Here is a 15,938-nt window from a genome sequence, read left to right as displayed (position 1 = left end):
CCTCAATAATACACAGCCTTCTGGCATTTTGTCTCATACAATGGAATCTTATCACAATGAAACTGCAGGCATGCTTTCTTTTGTGGATAGGTATATAGTTATTAAACTTTTGTGATGAGGATAACTTTCAACACAATTTACTTTTGAACAAAGTTTTAAAAATTAATTTAATATAGGAGAATAAACCAGTGAAGGTGCAGAATAATTCTGGCTGGCATTGCTTGATTATTATGATTTAAACTCTTGATTAACTGAACTTAACTGAATAGAGGTTTCCAACATGAATAGAGGTTCCCAACTTCTTGTCAGAAATTATCAGCATGTTGATCTGAATTTAGGAACTCTTGCGTTTTCTTTTTAGATATTTTCAGGGAAAAAGGTGATTAAAGATTCTACAGAACAAAATATTAATGTAAAGTCTATTTGGTTACAGAAGCAATTAAATGGATAATTTTTCTTTTCTAAAATGTCTGGAACCATTTTCTTTTTGATTCTGTTTAGTGATAGTTAAAAATAAATGATCCAGCTGGCAGAAGACTTTTCACTTGGCAGATAGACAGTTGGTATTACTCTCCAAGGAGGTCAGGGTATTTTGCATTTCATCATTCCTGGAATTTATCTTCTGTGGTCCAGCTTGGTCAAACCTCCTGAGACACTGGAAGGAAAAAAAAACCCAAAGATCTTTCCTCCCTCCCCCCACCCAATACTTCTCATGATAAACAGCACAGTCACAGAGGAATAATTGCTTTGAAACATAAGTTGTTTATAAAATTATTTTCTTTGCCACCTTTACTTTCTATAAAGAGGACAAAGGTTGTGCTAGTTTGAAGCTAGCTAGAATATTTTGGTGAGAACTAGATTACAGGCTGTGAAAGGGAAACAGTGGTGATGTCTACTTCACTTATAGGTTTGCTGAGAGGTATAAGAGCTAGAATCCAAACATAGGTAAGGTTGTCACTCTCTGTCCGGGCTGTGGGCTGCATTTTTTCTCTCTCTAACCTCACCTGATTAATCCATCTGCTTCCTAACCCCCCTGGCCGACCCTCCATTTTTCCTTGGGCACAAGGCAATGTCTGGGGTAAGAGAGAGAGAGAGAGGGATGGGAGAGGGTGTAAGGATGGTTGGGAGCGCCTCCTGGGGACTCTGTATTACCTTTCACCTTCTATATTTCTGTATATAACTGTATATACTGTAAATATCTGCCTGTATATTGTGCTAAGCTGTGAATATAAAGCTTCGTTCAATTTCCAGAGCTGTCTGGGTGATTTCTAAGGGGGGGGGGTGGGAAGGGCCAGGTAGGTAACACCCAAACCATCACAAAGATCTAAAGAATTAAAGAACTTTAAGCCCAGACTACAGTGTTGTGAACTTGATGTGGGTGTGAAAGCCACCAAAAAAATACTTGTTCTTGAGAGGGTTGTTTTTTCTTTCTCTTCACAACTGAAAAGAACCATCATAGCCCTACAGTAATAGCATCTCTTGTTACCCTTTCTGAAGGGATTTTTTGACCAGTGGTCTGTGTGGAATCCTACCATTTTATCTCAGAAATAACTTTGAGTTTCTCCCATGTAAATGCAAATAATCTGAATAGATGACACTGTAAGGTACAGAGGGCTTCTAAGATTTGAGTGAACTGCAGAGATAAAAAATAAACAGACTTAAGCAGATAACTATTTGCATTTTACTGCAGCTGACAAGATTTTCATAAGTGTGAGTACAAGAAAAAGTTTGTTTGTTTGTTTTAATGAATGGACAGCTACTATCTTTTAAAGTAATTGATTAAGAAAAAAAGGAGTGCCTGAAATTTTCTAGAATTTGCTTTGTCGAGAAGTATTCATTATGATGAACAGTTTTGGAATGCAGAGGAAAATGGAATGGTTATTTATATCATCATACCCAGATATTTGATTTTTGTGTAATATGAATAGCACTTACTGAAGATTTCTGTAAGCTCTGTTTATCAAAGGAAAAAGTATTCTCTCTAAAATCTATAATGTGTTTTACTAAGGTTTTTGGGAGAGTGCTATCCTAAGGTACGCTTTTCTTTAAAGGCTTTTTTCATGTTCCCAACCTTTCAGAGTACAAATGGCCTAGACTTTTTTGCTCATAGTAGACAAAATTCAATATCTAGGACTGAACTGGGAATACTAAAGAGATCACTGTGACAGATGAATTGTAATAGCTTCTGAAGTTATTTTAGTAAGAATGCAGTTTGGGGGTGGGGGGGTAACCCAGAGAGTACCTTTGATGTGGCTTGAATAGATTGGATGTGTTTGGGGTTTTTTTGTTAGAAATGATGCCAAGTGATTCATTATGAAACAGGCCTTTGAGCTACAGCTCTTTGGTTCACTGTTGCAAACATCAATGAGGTCACTATGTCATGTTTGTGAGTAAAATTACAGATGTACAAATGTAATATTTCTTGTCATCTTGGGATTGACTTTTTTGATGGAATAAGGTAAATCAATGGTAATACAGTGGAATTAAAGCAAGAACGTGATGGTTTAAGTCTTGACAAAAAGCCAGTGTTCTACTGACCACCTCTGCACTCTTATGTGGTCATTTAACATCTCTGTCAGACATGAAATTGCTCATATGAAAAAAATGAAGCCTGCAATGCAGTTTTCACTGCCATCATTCTGCAAGCATATCTATTACAGATAAAAGATAGTGTAATGCCTTTAAGCTCCATTTTCTTCTTCACTGCTAGGACTTCTCATCTCTCTTTCCTGAACTTCATGATCACATTTTTTGAAGCCTATTCCTTTTCTTCCTGGTGTCTTTGAACATGGCCATTCTTGTTTTCATACCTCTACCTCATTCACTGACAGTTTCCATACCACTAAGTAGAATCATTCCTGAAAAAAAGGTCTTCATTTTTTTTTCCCTTTGCTGTAGAAGTAACTTCTAATAGATGTGCATAGGATGGTTTCCTATTGTTACTGCCAACTTTACCTTCCCCCTGTGGAATAAATTGGAAATAAGCACGTTAGCCCACTTGCTGGTTTCACTTGATCTCCAGGCTGCAGTTAAAATTGTCTGTTTTGAAGCACAAAAGAATAGTGTTATGTTTAATGTTGGCTTCTCTGTGCATCTCTAATATAATGTGTGAACTGACTGCAATAATACCATTTCGTTAGCTATCTCCTCTATTGCATTTCATATTTTAAACCTAGGGACTGCTTCCTTGGGCTAATAGAGTTCAGACTGTGAGAGACTTAGATAATATTTACAGAATTAAGCAAGCTTTTTTCTATTTCTCAATTAGAAAACAAATGCAATTTTATTAAGAAATATTAATTGTAATACATTTAATGACTTAAGATGCAGACTTTTTTATAGTGACTGATAAAAGTTTTGACCTACTGTAGATTGTGTCATCTTCAAGAACTTCTTAGGTTTGGGGCTTTTTGATCCTCTGAGTAGCATGAAAATGTAATCCAGAGAATTCTAGTGCAGATTTCTAGTGCACTAGGAGTATCTACATTATTGTATGCCTGCTTGAATGTGGCATAAATGCATTTACTTGTTTATGGGTTGGGTGAGAAGGCATACAGGATATTGTGGGAGCTGTAGCATGTGGCATAGTGGAGAGCAATTCCCCTGTGTTTAATCTGTTGTTGCTACTAGTGATCTCATCTCTACAGCATTAGAAGGTATGAGAGCAGGACTTCTTCCATTTCCTAGTGCGAGTAGATGGCTCTAAATTAGAGAACCATAATTAAACTTTTTATTACTTTAGGCAGTGATGCAGGTAGTTTCAGTTATTATTTTTTAATTTAATCAATGCATATAAAACTGTTCTAGAACAGTGGAATACACTATTTCTGTTGCTAGAATGTGGTGTGAAAGTATGCCCTCATAGACTGGTGATTATCTTATTAGAGAAGGAATGTGAAATGGAGGGCTTGGAATCAGCATTTCTGGATTTGATGAGAGAACAGTAAGGACTGCTGAGACTGATAGCTGTGCTAAGAGGAGACATTATAAAGACAGTCTGGAATGTGGGAACTAGACTAATGAATCATTGCTTTTCACACTTTCCCTTTAGTGACAGTGCTCTTTTGATCCTGACATATAGGGTTTGAGGGGGGATGTGGGAGGTGTGGGGAGTGGGCAGGGGAGTACTTGTGATTTCAGCTGAGTTCCAACTACTTTGCACTTAAGGCTCACCAAACAGCAGCCAGATCAGGAACAGAATGAAGCTGTATGTCATTTTGCCTTTATGTAGAATGTATGTCCCATGACAATTATATAGAAATTAATATACTTTTGATTATTTTGATTAATATTTTTGATAGTGTCTTCAGATTACCACATTATGGTGTAAGCAATTTGTGCTGGGAAAAGAAGCATGTTTTTTCTTAGAGTGCTCCTGAAATTCTCTTGTGGAGTCTGAATGATGTCTGACATCAAAATGAGTATTTAGAAATTATTAAGTGTTGTAAGAACATGAATGAAGCAATCAGCCTTGGTAATCTGAGAGGTTAACTGCCGCGATGTGTGTTACAAATTTGCTAGCTCATTTTTAGCTTTTTCTGTGAGTCAGGATAGAAATCAATCATTGTGAAACAAAGCTTGAAACACTGGAGTCCTTCAAAAGAAGAGAACAATTTATTTTCCTTGGAAACATTTTGTATGTGCACACCTGTGCCACTAAGTACACTGACAGCGTAGTCTTCAAACACATGTATGGAAGAAACATGAAAACACAACAAAGATCATGAAGCTTTCTGTTTAAAAGAAATGTTCTTTAATGAAAGTTGGCAGATTAGCTGCTTTCAGTCATACAGTTTAGTTCACTTCATCTTAGAAGTGCAATAGATGTGTAGCACAGCAAAGAAGATTGTGTTTCTCTGGTGTTTGTTGCTTGATGTTTTGCTCTCAGCCTAATGATCTCAGTGGAGTTTCCTCCTCTCTGAAGGTTATATTCTGAATAAAAGGCTTGGGTTTAATTCCCGAACAGGGATATTGTTACATGTGCACATTGATTCACATCAAAGCAGTGACAATGCATCCCATTGCTTTGGGCTTTGGTCAAGTGGACTTAGTGCTATTTTTTTAAAATCCTGATAGTGTGTTGCTTTGTCCACCAGACTGTGGAAGACCTTCTAGGCACACAGAGATGCATTATGCAGTGTGTTGTCTGACAGAGCTGACACTTTTTGTACCTTGAAGTAGCTTTAAATTTAGCTCTATGTTTTATGTTACAATGTAGCTTATTCTACTTCTTTTTGTTTTATTTGTCTATTTATTTTTACTAGTCGTAGTATCTGTATGTATACTTGGGAAAGTAAGAACCTTCTTACCCACAATAATGCAGATGTTCAAAATTTTGCTGCTGCAGGAGTTCTAGTGAAGATACAACATTATCTGCTAGAAGTTAGGCTTCAGGGAGAGCTGCAATTGGAAAATGTGTTGAACAAAGTAAACCAGAGTGAGAGCTTGTTACAAGTGTGTAGGAAAATCTAGAGATAATATATACTATGAAAGAGGGGGGGGATTCAAGGTATATTCAAGCAAAACAGAAAGCTGTAAATCCAGTTCATGTGGTTGATATGCTTCGTCTCTCATGCGCTGCTCAAGAACAGCAACATAAAATGGTCCCATTATAGAGATGCATCTGAGCATGAATTAAAAAGTAGAAAGATATAAGGTTGTGTAACTTCTTAAAATGTTGAAAGAGCCCATACATATTATTAAGTTACTGACAGAAGCTGTCATTAGCTGAGCAGGATGCATGGAGTGTTTTGTTAGCAACAGAAGTATTGATTTTTATGCTTTCATCTCCTTTCCTGCAGCATAGAACAACTCCTCTCTAGTCATATAGTGCAGAAACTGGGGTTTAAGGAAAGATATGTTGAAGATCTGATCACAAATCTGTACTTAAACTGCAATGAGTTTGCATTATATAGCCATATTGCCAACAGATGTGTAAGGATGTGATTTGGAGAAAAAAAATCAACAAGAGACCCTAGAAACTAACTAAGCCTTTTGCACTCCCTAGGTGGCTCTGAAATATCTTAGGCACCCCACAGATCTTATGGTGGTTTTTATCTACAATGTAGGGTGGTTGAAAGGAAATCAGGAGTAGTGGTGTGCTTGTGGAACTTGAATTGCTTTTTGTGGCTATAAGGCTTGGAGAACAGAACAGATCCTGAAATAGTGTTACCTTTTTTTGCCTTAATCATTGCTTTGTTCTCTGTCCAGTTGAAAATGGTTGCAGAACATTAATAACTTCTTTCTTAATAGCTGTATAAATGGAGTAGTCTTGCAGCTTGGGAAATAAGGGAAAAGTATGATGAAGTAATATGTTGGCAGAAAAGCAGATAGTGCTAACAATTTGAAAATCTGCACTGTAGAATGCAGTTGTCCCCAGGTGACCCTCAGTACCTGTTTATTTAATTGAAGTTGGCAACAAAAGGCTCCCTGGAGGTTTCTGGGCACTTCATGAGTTTGAACCACTACTAAATAGTCAACCAGCATATGGAGGCTCTGCTATTTCAGCACTCTAGTAATTGAGATTATGCTATGTACTTGAGGGGACAAAACCCACCAAGATACAAGGAAATGAAAGGGTTGAGGAAAGAAATCATAGCTGTGAAGAATCTTCAGGTAAAGTTGGAAGGTTTACTGCTCCCCTATACTGCTTTAATAGTGGATCTGTAGTCTTAGCTGAGAAATTTCTTCCTATGTGGATTAGTTTTCAAACCATACCATTAGTTTTGATACTTTTTTCCTTATCAAAACATATGACATTTTTTTGTAGTCATGTTTAAAGTAAGTCAGTAGTGCATAAAACTTAAAATCCTGAAAACTACCTATTTAAAAGTTACATTTGAGTATTTTGTGCAGTACTGAGGGTTGAATGGTGATTTTTTTTTTCTATGTAGCTGTTCTATATGTGTATTTTTTTGCTAAGAATGCAGGCTGTCTTTGTTTTGATGGGCAAGTACAAACCATTTCACCTGAGTGTTAGTGTTTGCTGAGCACTGACTGACCAGTGTTAGTGTAATAAAGAGCATTATGTAATCCCTGTTTTAGAAATACTGTGATCCTCTGTCAGAACTTGGAAGAAACAGACAAGGTTGACTTAATTTGTTGAGTGTTAAGTGCAAGTCAAGCATTACTGAGTTTTGAAAAACTCTTATGAGGAGAAAAACCCCCTAACATACCTTTTTGTTGTTGTTGTTATTTTTTTGGAGGGGTGGGGGTGAAGAATAGCTATTAAGGATTTTTAAATGTAGCAGCTAAAGCAAAGTTCCAGACTGGGTGTTTTGCAACTGGATTTTAAGTTCAGTTGTGTCTCATGGTTGTTTTTTTTTTTGAGTTTGTTTGTTTTTTAATGATTGTCCTTTATAAGACAATACAGTTTCGGACTCAGGGGTGGATTTTCAGCTTTTATAGGTGTGTGTATTATACACTGAGGATATACATGTGTGTGGTGTGCTTTGTGTCTCTGTGTGTGTGTCCTCCCATGATGTTGAATTACGACGTAATAAGTACAGTCTCTCTTAAGAAAAGACATAGTTTAGGCTGTTAATTCTATTTTTCCATACTTAAAACTTGTAATTCTAACCACAGTTTTTCATTTGTGGCTTTTGAGCTTGTTAATATTCTGCAGGCCGTGGATTTAGCGCCACCTGGTGGGATAAACTCATAACTGCAGATTTGTTAGTGACTACTGGATTTGTATAGGCTACTCTTATTAAATCTGAGAATAAATATAGCTCTAACAAAGTCTATTGTGAAACCAAAGTCTTCCAACTTATGAAAGTTAATTTTTTTTTAACTGGATAGAGCTTTCCAGTTCAAAATGTTGTCGCTTTAAGCTTTTCTGTTTCCTGCTGATCTACACTTCTTCCATAACTCAGGATAAAATATCTTTCCAGATGGTTGTCTTGCCTTGTGACACGTAATTTTTCTCTGTTAGATCTAACTGAACACTGTTTTGATTTGAGCTGCTAAAATAGCTATATTTTTTTTCTATTTGTAGCAGAATACAAAATTCTAACACTCCTTTTCAAATTGCTTCAATAGGAAATGATTGTGTACTATGGTTAATCAACTCACAGTACTATTCCTAGTAAAGAAAAAAAAAGGAAGCTGAAGAGTGCTTTATTCTGCATTTTGCCTGATTAATATATAGCAGGGAGAGGTTGAAATTTAAACTTGATTTATCTCTTTTTTGTTTCTGGCTTACTAAAAGCCATGCTTGTCTTTTTTTTTTTTTTTTTTTTTTTTTCCTAGTGGCTGCATTAAAAGAATATAGTTAGAGTGTTTAAAAATCACAAAATCACAGAAGGAGGGGGGGTTGGAAGGGACCTCTTGAGATCGTTTAGTCCAATGCTCCTGCCAGAGCAAGTTCATCTAGAGCAGGTGGCACAAGATGGCATCTAGGTGAGTTTTGCATGACTCCAGAGTTGGAGACTCCACCACCTCTCTGGGCAGTTTGTTCCAGGGCTCCAGCACCCTCAGTGTAAAGAAGTTTAGGTGAAACTTCTTGTGTTCAAGTTTGTGCCAGTTACCTCTTGCCCTGTCACTGGACACTACTTGAAGAAGACTTGTCCCATCCTACTAGCACTCACTCTTTAGGTTTTTATAAGCACTGATGAGACCTCTCTCAGTCTTCTCTTCTCTGGGCTAAACCCACCAACTCCCTCAGCCTTTTTTCATGAGACAGATGTTCTAGTCCCCTAATCATCTTTGTAACCCTCTTCTGTACCCTCTCAGGCAGTTTCTTATCCTTCTTGAACTGGGGAGCCTAGAACTAGGCACAGTATTTCAGATGAGGCCTCAGGGGCAGAGTGGAGGAGGAGGAGGAGGAGAGCATGAGCACAGAAACAGGAATAGAGCTCAACTTGCTATGACAAATGCAAATCTTAATTAATATACATTCTTGCTTTGCAAATAAATATTCCCAGTATATATACTTTTGGCTCTCATTTCTGGGCCTGCTATGATCATTGAGATTACCCAGCACAGAAAACACTGCCTATGCTGGAGAAAGATTGTGGAAGAAAGGAGGAAAGGATTAGAGGGAGAGGCATTTCAGACATGCAGCTAGTTTTTTCTATGCCCAACTACTCCAAATGAGTAAACAAATGTCAGTGTGTTAGAGGTGGTTATGTGGTACTGTAAATATCTACTATGAGGAAATAGTATTTGACAGAATGACATACTGTGTCTGTGATAGTAAGCCTACTTAGGGCAAATGACAAAGCAAAGAAGATAAATGAAGAATGACATCTCTCAGCCCACAGCAAACCAATCTTTACAATCTTAGTTGGTTTCCACCAAAATATTTGTGAGATGACCCAGAGAAACTGACTGAATGCTAATGAAGTTTGAGAGTTCAGATTAAACATAGTGTCTCCATTACGAAATGCAGATTTAAGTGTGTGTGGGACAAGATTCCTTATTCACTTGCAAAGCATTGTATTAAGAGCAAGCTTAGGGGAATGATAGAGCAGCTTGATGGGCATCCACCAAAGTCCTTTTTGGTGCCCAAGATAATGGCAGTTTCATGCTATAGAAGCTATAGTAGTTATTAAGTATCAGGGTCCTGTGTGGGTCATAGTTTGCTGTCTATGCTGCTTGTCACAGCTTATTTGCTGAGTTTGAAAATGTGTTAATATGAACAATGTCTGTATGCTTCACCTAGGCATTGATGGCTTTGCTGTGCTGGAGGAACTATTTTGTGGGGAAGAGGAGGGACCTTGGGAACATGCTGGACAATGGCTCTGTGATATACCCAGGCATTGTTTGCCTTGCTGTCTTTTGGAGAGCATAAAGGAATGCATCTCACTCTTCCTACCTGGGAACAGTGTGGATGGTTTTATTGTACAGGTTCTCGAGGTCACTGCTTACCCTTATATGAGCTGTTTAACACTGCTGTTTAGCACATTATACTGCTGTTAGCATATTATGTGGTTTGTGGAGTCTGATGTTGTCCTGGTATAAGAGATGACAGCTTTTGGGTGAAGCAATACTGAAATGTTCCCTGAGACAACTGGTCTCTGGGTGTCAAGGTATGTGGAATGATTTGGGCAGGTTTTCGTGGCAGTTATCACCTAAGATCACCTCCCTTTATCCTGGGGAGGGAGCTTCTGGTCTGGCACTTCAAGGGTCAGACAATGAATGCTCTGGCCAGGAACAGGAATAGAAAATCTCTGCCTTCAATCAGGAGGAGGAAATGGATGATTTGCTGTACTGGACTGTGGCAATTCAGTAGCCTGACACAGCAGACACGTAGAAGTAGAAGGCTTTGGTAGACACTAGCACACAGTGTATGCTGGTGTCATCAGGATATAGGCACAGAGAACCTGTCTGGATCTCTAGAGTGAGAGAGAGGTGGCAAGAATTGTCTGTGTTGGAGACTAAGGTGAGTTTAACAAGGGACAAAGTGGGAAAAGCACTCCATTGTGATTAACCCAGAGGCCCCTTGTATCCTTGGCATAGGCTGCCTCAGAAAAGGGTAGCTTCAAGCACCTAGAGAGGTACAGATAAGCTTCAGTGTAGTCACTGTGAACACAGAAGATCAAACAGGTGTTTAGTCTGCCTGCCCTCTAGGTGTATGTGGGATTGCTGTGAGTTGAAGAACAGTATGCACCAGTTGCTACCAGGATGATGCACTGGCAGCAGTATTTCACAAACCGAGATTCCCTAGCTCCCATCCATGAGCTGATTCATCAGTTGGAGAGCCAAGGAGTGATCAGCAAGATTGACTCACATGTTAATATTCCCATATGGCCAGTGCAAAAGGCTGATGGAGGGGGGAAACAAACAGTAGACTGTTGTGGCCTGAATGGAATTGTTTCTTAGTGCTGCTGTATATTTAGGAAGGAAATTATCTAAGACCATACTCACAATCCTTCAGCAGCTCTGGTGCCTAACTTTGAGTGATTCCTGTCTGAGGAATTAGCTTGTTAGATTATCACTACATTACAGAAACATTACATTACAGAAAGCTACCAGCAAATTCTATGTGAATGGATCTCTATTTCAAAATCTGTCACTTGATGATAGCGTAAGATCACTACATGCCACAAAATCCTTCATATTGGCTTTCCCAGTCAAGACAGTTCTGGCTGTAATTTCTGTTTTTGTTGACCTTGCATGAGGTTTGTCACTTTGGCCCATGTTGCTGCTAGCAGGAATTTTTATACATGACAGCAGACTGGACTATCCAGCATATTCTTTGCTTTTGGTGCCAGGGTGGTGGTGGAAAGTACCATGCGTATTTCCGTAGATGAACTAACAATTTCATCAGTGAGTCTCCTTGTGATTTTGTTTTCCTGCACTGTTCACTATATATCTGAGGCTTTGGTATACTCTGAATGTACTCTGGCCCAAGGAATACTGTGGCAGGAGGGTTGTCTGCAGGCAGTTCCACTGGGAATAGCCACAGATTAGAGGAACTTCTTCCTTTCATAGTTATTTTTCTTAGGTTTATGAGGTAAGTTTTGAAAATATGAACTATACTTAATTCAGAGAAAGAGTAAAGGAACCTTCTTTGCCGTTTTATGGGTTGCTTCTTGGAGTCAGACTGTAGAGAAGGAATAAAAAATTTTCAAGACAGCTATTTATTACCAAGAAGTTATCATGGAAGTATTGCTAGTCAATTGCTTTATTTTTAATAGAAATTATGAGAAATATGATAGATCTTACTTGTAAAAAAAAATACTCATAAAGTTCTATGTCTGTGTAACGGCAGCAGTGTGACAGATATTCACAGCCCTCCCACATTCCTCCCCCTCTGCAATTAATTATGCAGTTTCTTTCCACCCTCACAACATTTGTTCATTCCTTTACTTAGCTAGCTACAGATACAAAAATACTTTGCCAGCACAACTCTAAATCTAGTCCATCACGCTCAAGGAGAGTTCTAAGTCTTGAACATGTACAAAAATGGCAGAGTAGCAGTAGTCTGTCACAGTTGAGGCTGTTAGTTTTAACATAATTTCTGAGAAGCAGTCACAACTATTGTACTTAGTGACAAATATGGTTATGGGTAGAACCTAGGAACTGCATGCTTAGGTCGTTGTGGGACAGAAAAGGAAGTTATCTGGTTTGTCTTAGCCAGAACAGCCATTAGAGTTCTGATGTTAAGCCAACAGTTTTGGCTTTTACAATGTCCATTTGGAAGGGCTGTGTGTTAGCAACGTGTTTGTTGAGTTTGCCTTGATTTTGTCTTACAATATTTTTAATATTTTAGGAATTAGTTTCCCTTTGTTTAGCTGAAGTCTTAAAGACATAGGCATTTGGTGTGCAGAGGTTGCTCAGTTTTGGGAAAACAAAGATTTTTGAATAGCTTTTAGCATTGACTAATAAATATTGTCTAACTTAACATTAGGAGGAGGTGTATTAAATTGTTATTCAGATCACAGAAAGCAATTCTTTTAACTGATTCGAGGTTCCTGGTAGTTGCTGAATCTTGCAGTTGCTTAGTAGTGCAAGAACTTTGGAATGCAAAGGATTTTGTTTGCTGTGTTAATACAAAGTAAATTTTTATATGAGTGGTATTTCAGCCAGCCATTTTTTTCAATAATGTGTAAATATGAGCTTCATTCTTAAAGTATATGCCCCAGGACTGAAGCTCTGTCTGATACCTTATGTAGAAACCAATTTGAAAATTAATTAAAAGGGAAAAATCTTTGTATAACATTGAATGAAATGTTGTTTGACCAAAATGGAGCATTCCACTTAGAAAAAATTTAACTCCATTTAAAAAGCACAATTAAAAATATTATGAAAACATTTAAAAGCCTAAATTTATAGTTTGGAAACAAAAAACCCCAAATATTTCTTTTTTGAGCTTTTGAGAGGTGCTGTTTGCCAAACTTGATGCAAGTTTATGATAGTTAAAATTGGTGCAAATTATTTTTCCATAATTGCTCATCTGAAAATTTTCAACAATCTTTTACCAAGACTTCCTTCTGTAATAGGAGTCAGAAAATAGTCTGGGTTGGAAGGGTCGTGTAAAGTTCATCTAGTCCATCCCCCTGCAATGAGCATGGATATTTTCAACTAGATCAGGCTGCTCAGAGCCCTGCCTAACCTGACCTTATATATGTGATGCAAAGGTAAGGTAAGAGAACACAGTAAATCTGTATTCTCTAACCCAAGATGCCATTTGGTTTGGAATCTTCTCACAACTGCCTTATTGTTTGGTTAAGGTTATCTACAGAAGTTATAGTCCTATGACTTAACACAATGAAAAAGCATTTAGAAAGAAGTGGGTTTGATTCTGTTTACCTTGCAGCATCTGCCTTTGTTCTTGCCGTCTTTGTTAATTCACTTGTTCATGATCATCACCAAACATAATTTCTCTATTATTAAAAAATGTGATTTAGATTTATAGTCTGCATTTCTGTGCTAAGACTGTCCAGCTTGGGGTCATAAACACTCAGTGTATCAGTAGATTTAAAGTGGGACATTTGCTATGTCTGTAGGAGTTTGAAAGTTATTGGGAGTTTTTAGGTTTATCTAAATAAGTAAAAGGATGATGAGGTTAAGGAAAGGTAAGAACATTAAATAAAAGCAGAGCTGTAAGTGACTAGTATGCATCTGCATGCTGTTGATTGTGTGCTTAGTAATATAGAAATATTAAAAATATTGACATCTAGACACTTATTAAACCAGTGTAGTTAAGAACAGATTTCAAATATCTGACTACACAGAATTCTGCCACTGGCAATATTTTTCCCCATTTGAAGTAGCTGATGAAAGATATGATTTCAGAAGGTTATTTTCTGAAGATTTTACATTTTTCATTTTGTTTAAATTATGGTTACATAGTAACAGCTTTTGATGTAATTTTGCTAAACATGGAGGTGATATCAAATGAAATTATGTTTTGTTGTTTGTTTGGGATTTGATTTTTGTTTGCTTGTTTTTTTGTGTGTTTGTTTTTAGAATGTGCAGTTGCAGAATGTCCATTGATGCAAGAAAGTCTGGTGCCATGCATTTAAGTCCCCTAATTCCTGCAATTAAATGTCTTATGGTACAGAATGTGTGACTATTTGAGAAGTAATATTTCTATAAAATCAATATGCTGTGTATAAAGGGGGAAAATAACAAGAGAAACAAATAATCAGATAAAAGTGTAACCTCAAATGAGCATCATAAACCACAATAGTTTAGGATCATAATATCTGTTCCAGCCCTAACATAGGCAAAATGCATTTTGATTTTGATTTGTGTTGAATAGAGTGCAACTGAGGAAGACCCTTGTACTCAGGTGGAATCAAATATTTTAGGACAAGTTACTGTGTTTTGAAAACTAAGGAAAGAACAGTAAGATACAGCAATGCTGTTATGGGAATGATTACTTCTAATACATTTTTCTTCATCACATCTATTGAGTAAAGTCTGTCTATAGTTTAGGTTTATATATTTGAGTACTGTGAAGCTGTTGTTGCCTTTCTGTATAACTCAATGATTTTTTTTTCTGTTGAAGGTACTTTTTGTTGAATTCAGTTCTTTCTGTTGAATCTCCTTTGCTTGCATCTGATCTTTGTTTATGTTGATTTTGCTTCACTTTTTCATTTACCATGCTGTTCAGTTTTTGGATGCCAGGAGAACAAAGGTTTGTTCACTATTTGCAGTCAATTTATTTTTCAAAATTCAGTATTGCTTATTGTGGTTTTTTTTTGTTTGCTTGTTAGAGATACAGTAATCCTGTTTACTAAAGATGTTCATAGCTTTAGTTGCCAAAATAAAAAGCCAAAACCTGCTAGCCCCAACTCGGCCCCTCCCCAGAGCCCTCTTCAATTATAGTGAGTGCTTTGATTGACTTCATAAACAAAAATACTGTTGAGCACCGTGAAGGGTACCAGTCTATGAAGTAATTTAGAAAACATGGAATACTGAGTCTTTCACTTTGTAGGTGCATATTGACTGTACTAATGGATGTGTCACTGCCTAGTTTGAGTTTGTTGGTTTGCCTTTCTTTACTTTTTATTTTATCTGTAGCTGACACTATTTTGTGTGTATGTGTCTTTTTTTTTCCCTCCTTTTTTTTCTTAGAAGCACTTGAAAGATACCATTGCAGATACTGCCACATACATTTGCTATTTTCTAAGGTCATTTAATTTCATTACTGATTTCTAATGATTTTTTTGTAACAGCATATAACAAAAGTTTAATCAAAGATTGATCTTCCATTCAGATCCTAACCTATTTTCTTCTTGCATTCTTTTTCCTTTGTTTCAGCATCTGCAGATGACAATCCAGGCGCTTCAGGATGAGCTTAGAACCCAGAGAGACCTTAACCATCTTCTTCAGCAAGAAAGTGGAAACCGAGGAGCTGAGCATTTTACCATTGAGCTCACAGAGGAGAATTTTCGAAGACTTCAAGCAGAACATGATAGACAAGCTAAAGAGCTCTTCCTGTTGAGAAAAACACTAGAAGAAATGGAGCTTAGGATTGAAACACAAAAGCAAACGTTAAATGCCAGGGATGAATCGATAAAAAAGCTTCTGGAAATGTTGCAAAGTAAAGGTTTGCCATCCAAAGGAATGGAAGATGACAATGAGAGAACTCGAAGGATGGCAGAGGCTGAATCTCAGGTTAATCATTTAGAAGTGATTTTAGATCAGAAGGAGAAGGAAAACATGCATCTGAGAGAGGTAATGAAAATCTCATTTATTTAAAAGATATTGTTAAAGTGCTTGTTGCAGTTTTAGAAATATAGAAACCAGATGCTCTGTTTCTGCTCTAGTTTTTTTTTTCATTTAAAAGATAAGATGTTTGTTTTATATCTGTGATAAATACACAACAGGCCTAGATAACATTTGAAAGCCAGTATAAGAAATTATGAAGGAAAAGTAGTTGTGTTTGAGGCTTATTGATTCTCATGTTGTTGCTTTGTGTGGTTACTGAATTTTTTGCATTTGGATAAGCTGGTGCTTGGAAATGGAAGATGAGAAGTACT

At 37.2% G+C, this 15,938-nt stretch overlaps 1 protein-coding gene across 5 annotated transcripts in view; it reads left to right on the top strand.

Moving 5' to 3' along the window:
- Positions 1–15,938, top strand: part of ERC2 (ELKS/RAB6-interacting/CAST family member 2) — a 486,963-nt gene that overhangs the window by 77,523 nt on the left and 393,502 nt on the right. For 3 of the 5 annotated variants that reach the window (XR_010305232.1, XR_010305233.1, XM_064156707.1), the window contains exons 11-12: positions 14,567–14,590; positions 15,217–15,633. Coding sequence is in view for 1 of the 5 variants with exons in the window: in XM_064156707.1 (XP_064012777.1) it covers positions 14,567–14,590; positions 15,217–15,633 (441 nt within the window). In the remaining 4 variants the exon portion in view is untranslated. The remainder of the gene's footprint in view (positions 1–14,566; positions 14,591–15,216; positions 15,634–15,938) is intronic. The other 2 variants (XR_010305235.1, XR_010305234.1) reach the window with 1 other exon arrangement.

This window comes from Pogoniulus pusillus, chromosome 16 (assembly GCF_015220805.1).
Source record: "Pogoniulus pusillus isolate bPogPus1 chromosome 16, bPogPus1.pri, whole genome shotgun sequence".
Taxonomy (NCBI): domain Eukaryota; kingdom Metazoa; phylum Chordata; class Aves; order Piciformes; family Lybiidae; genus Pogoniulus; species Pogoniulus pusillus.
The sequence above is the reverse complement of the archived record's forward strand: the minus strand, read 5'-3'. Positions and strand labels throughout refer to the sequence as shown.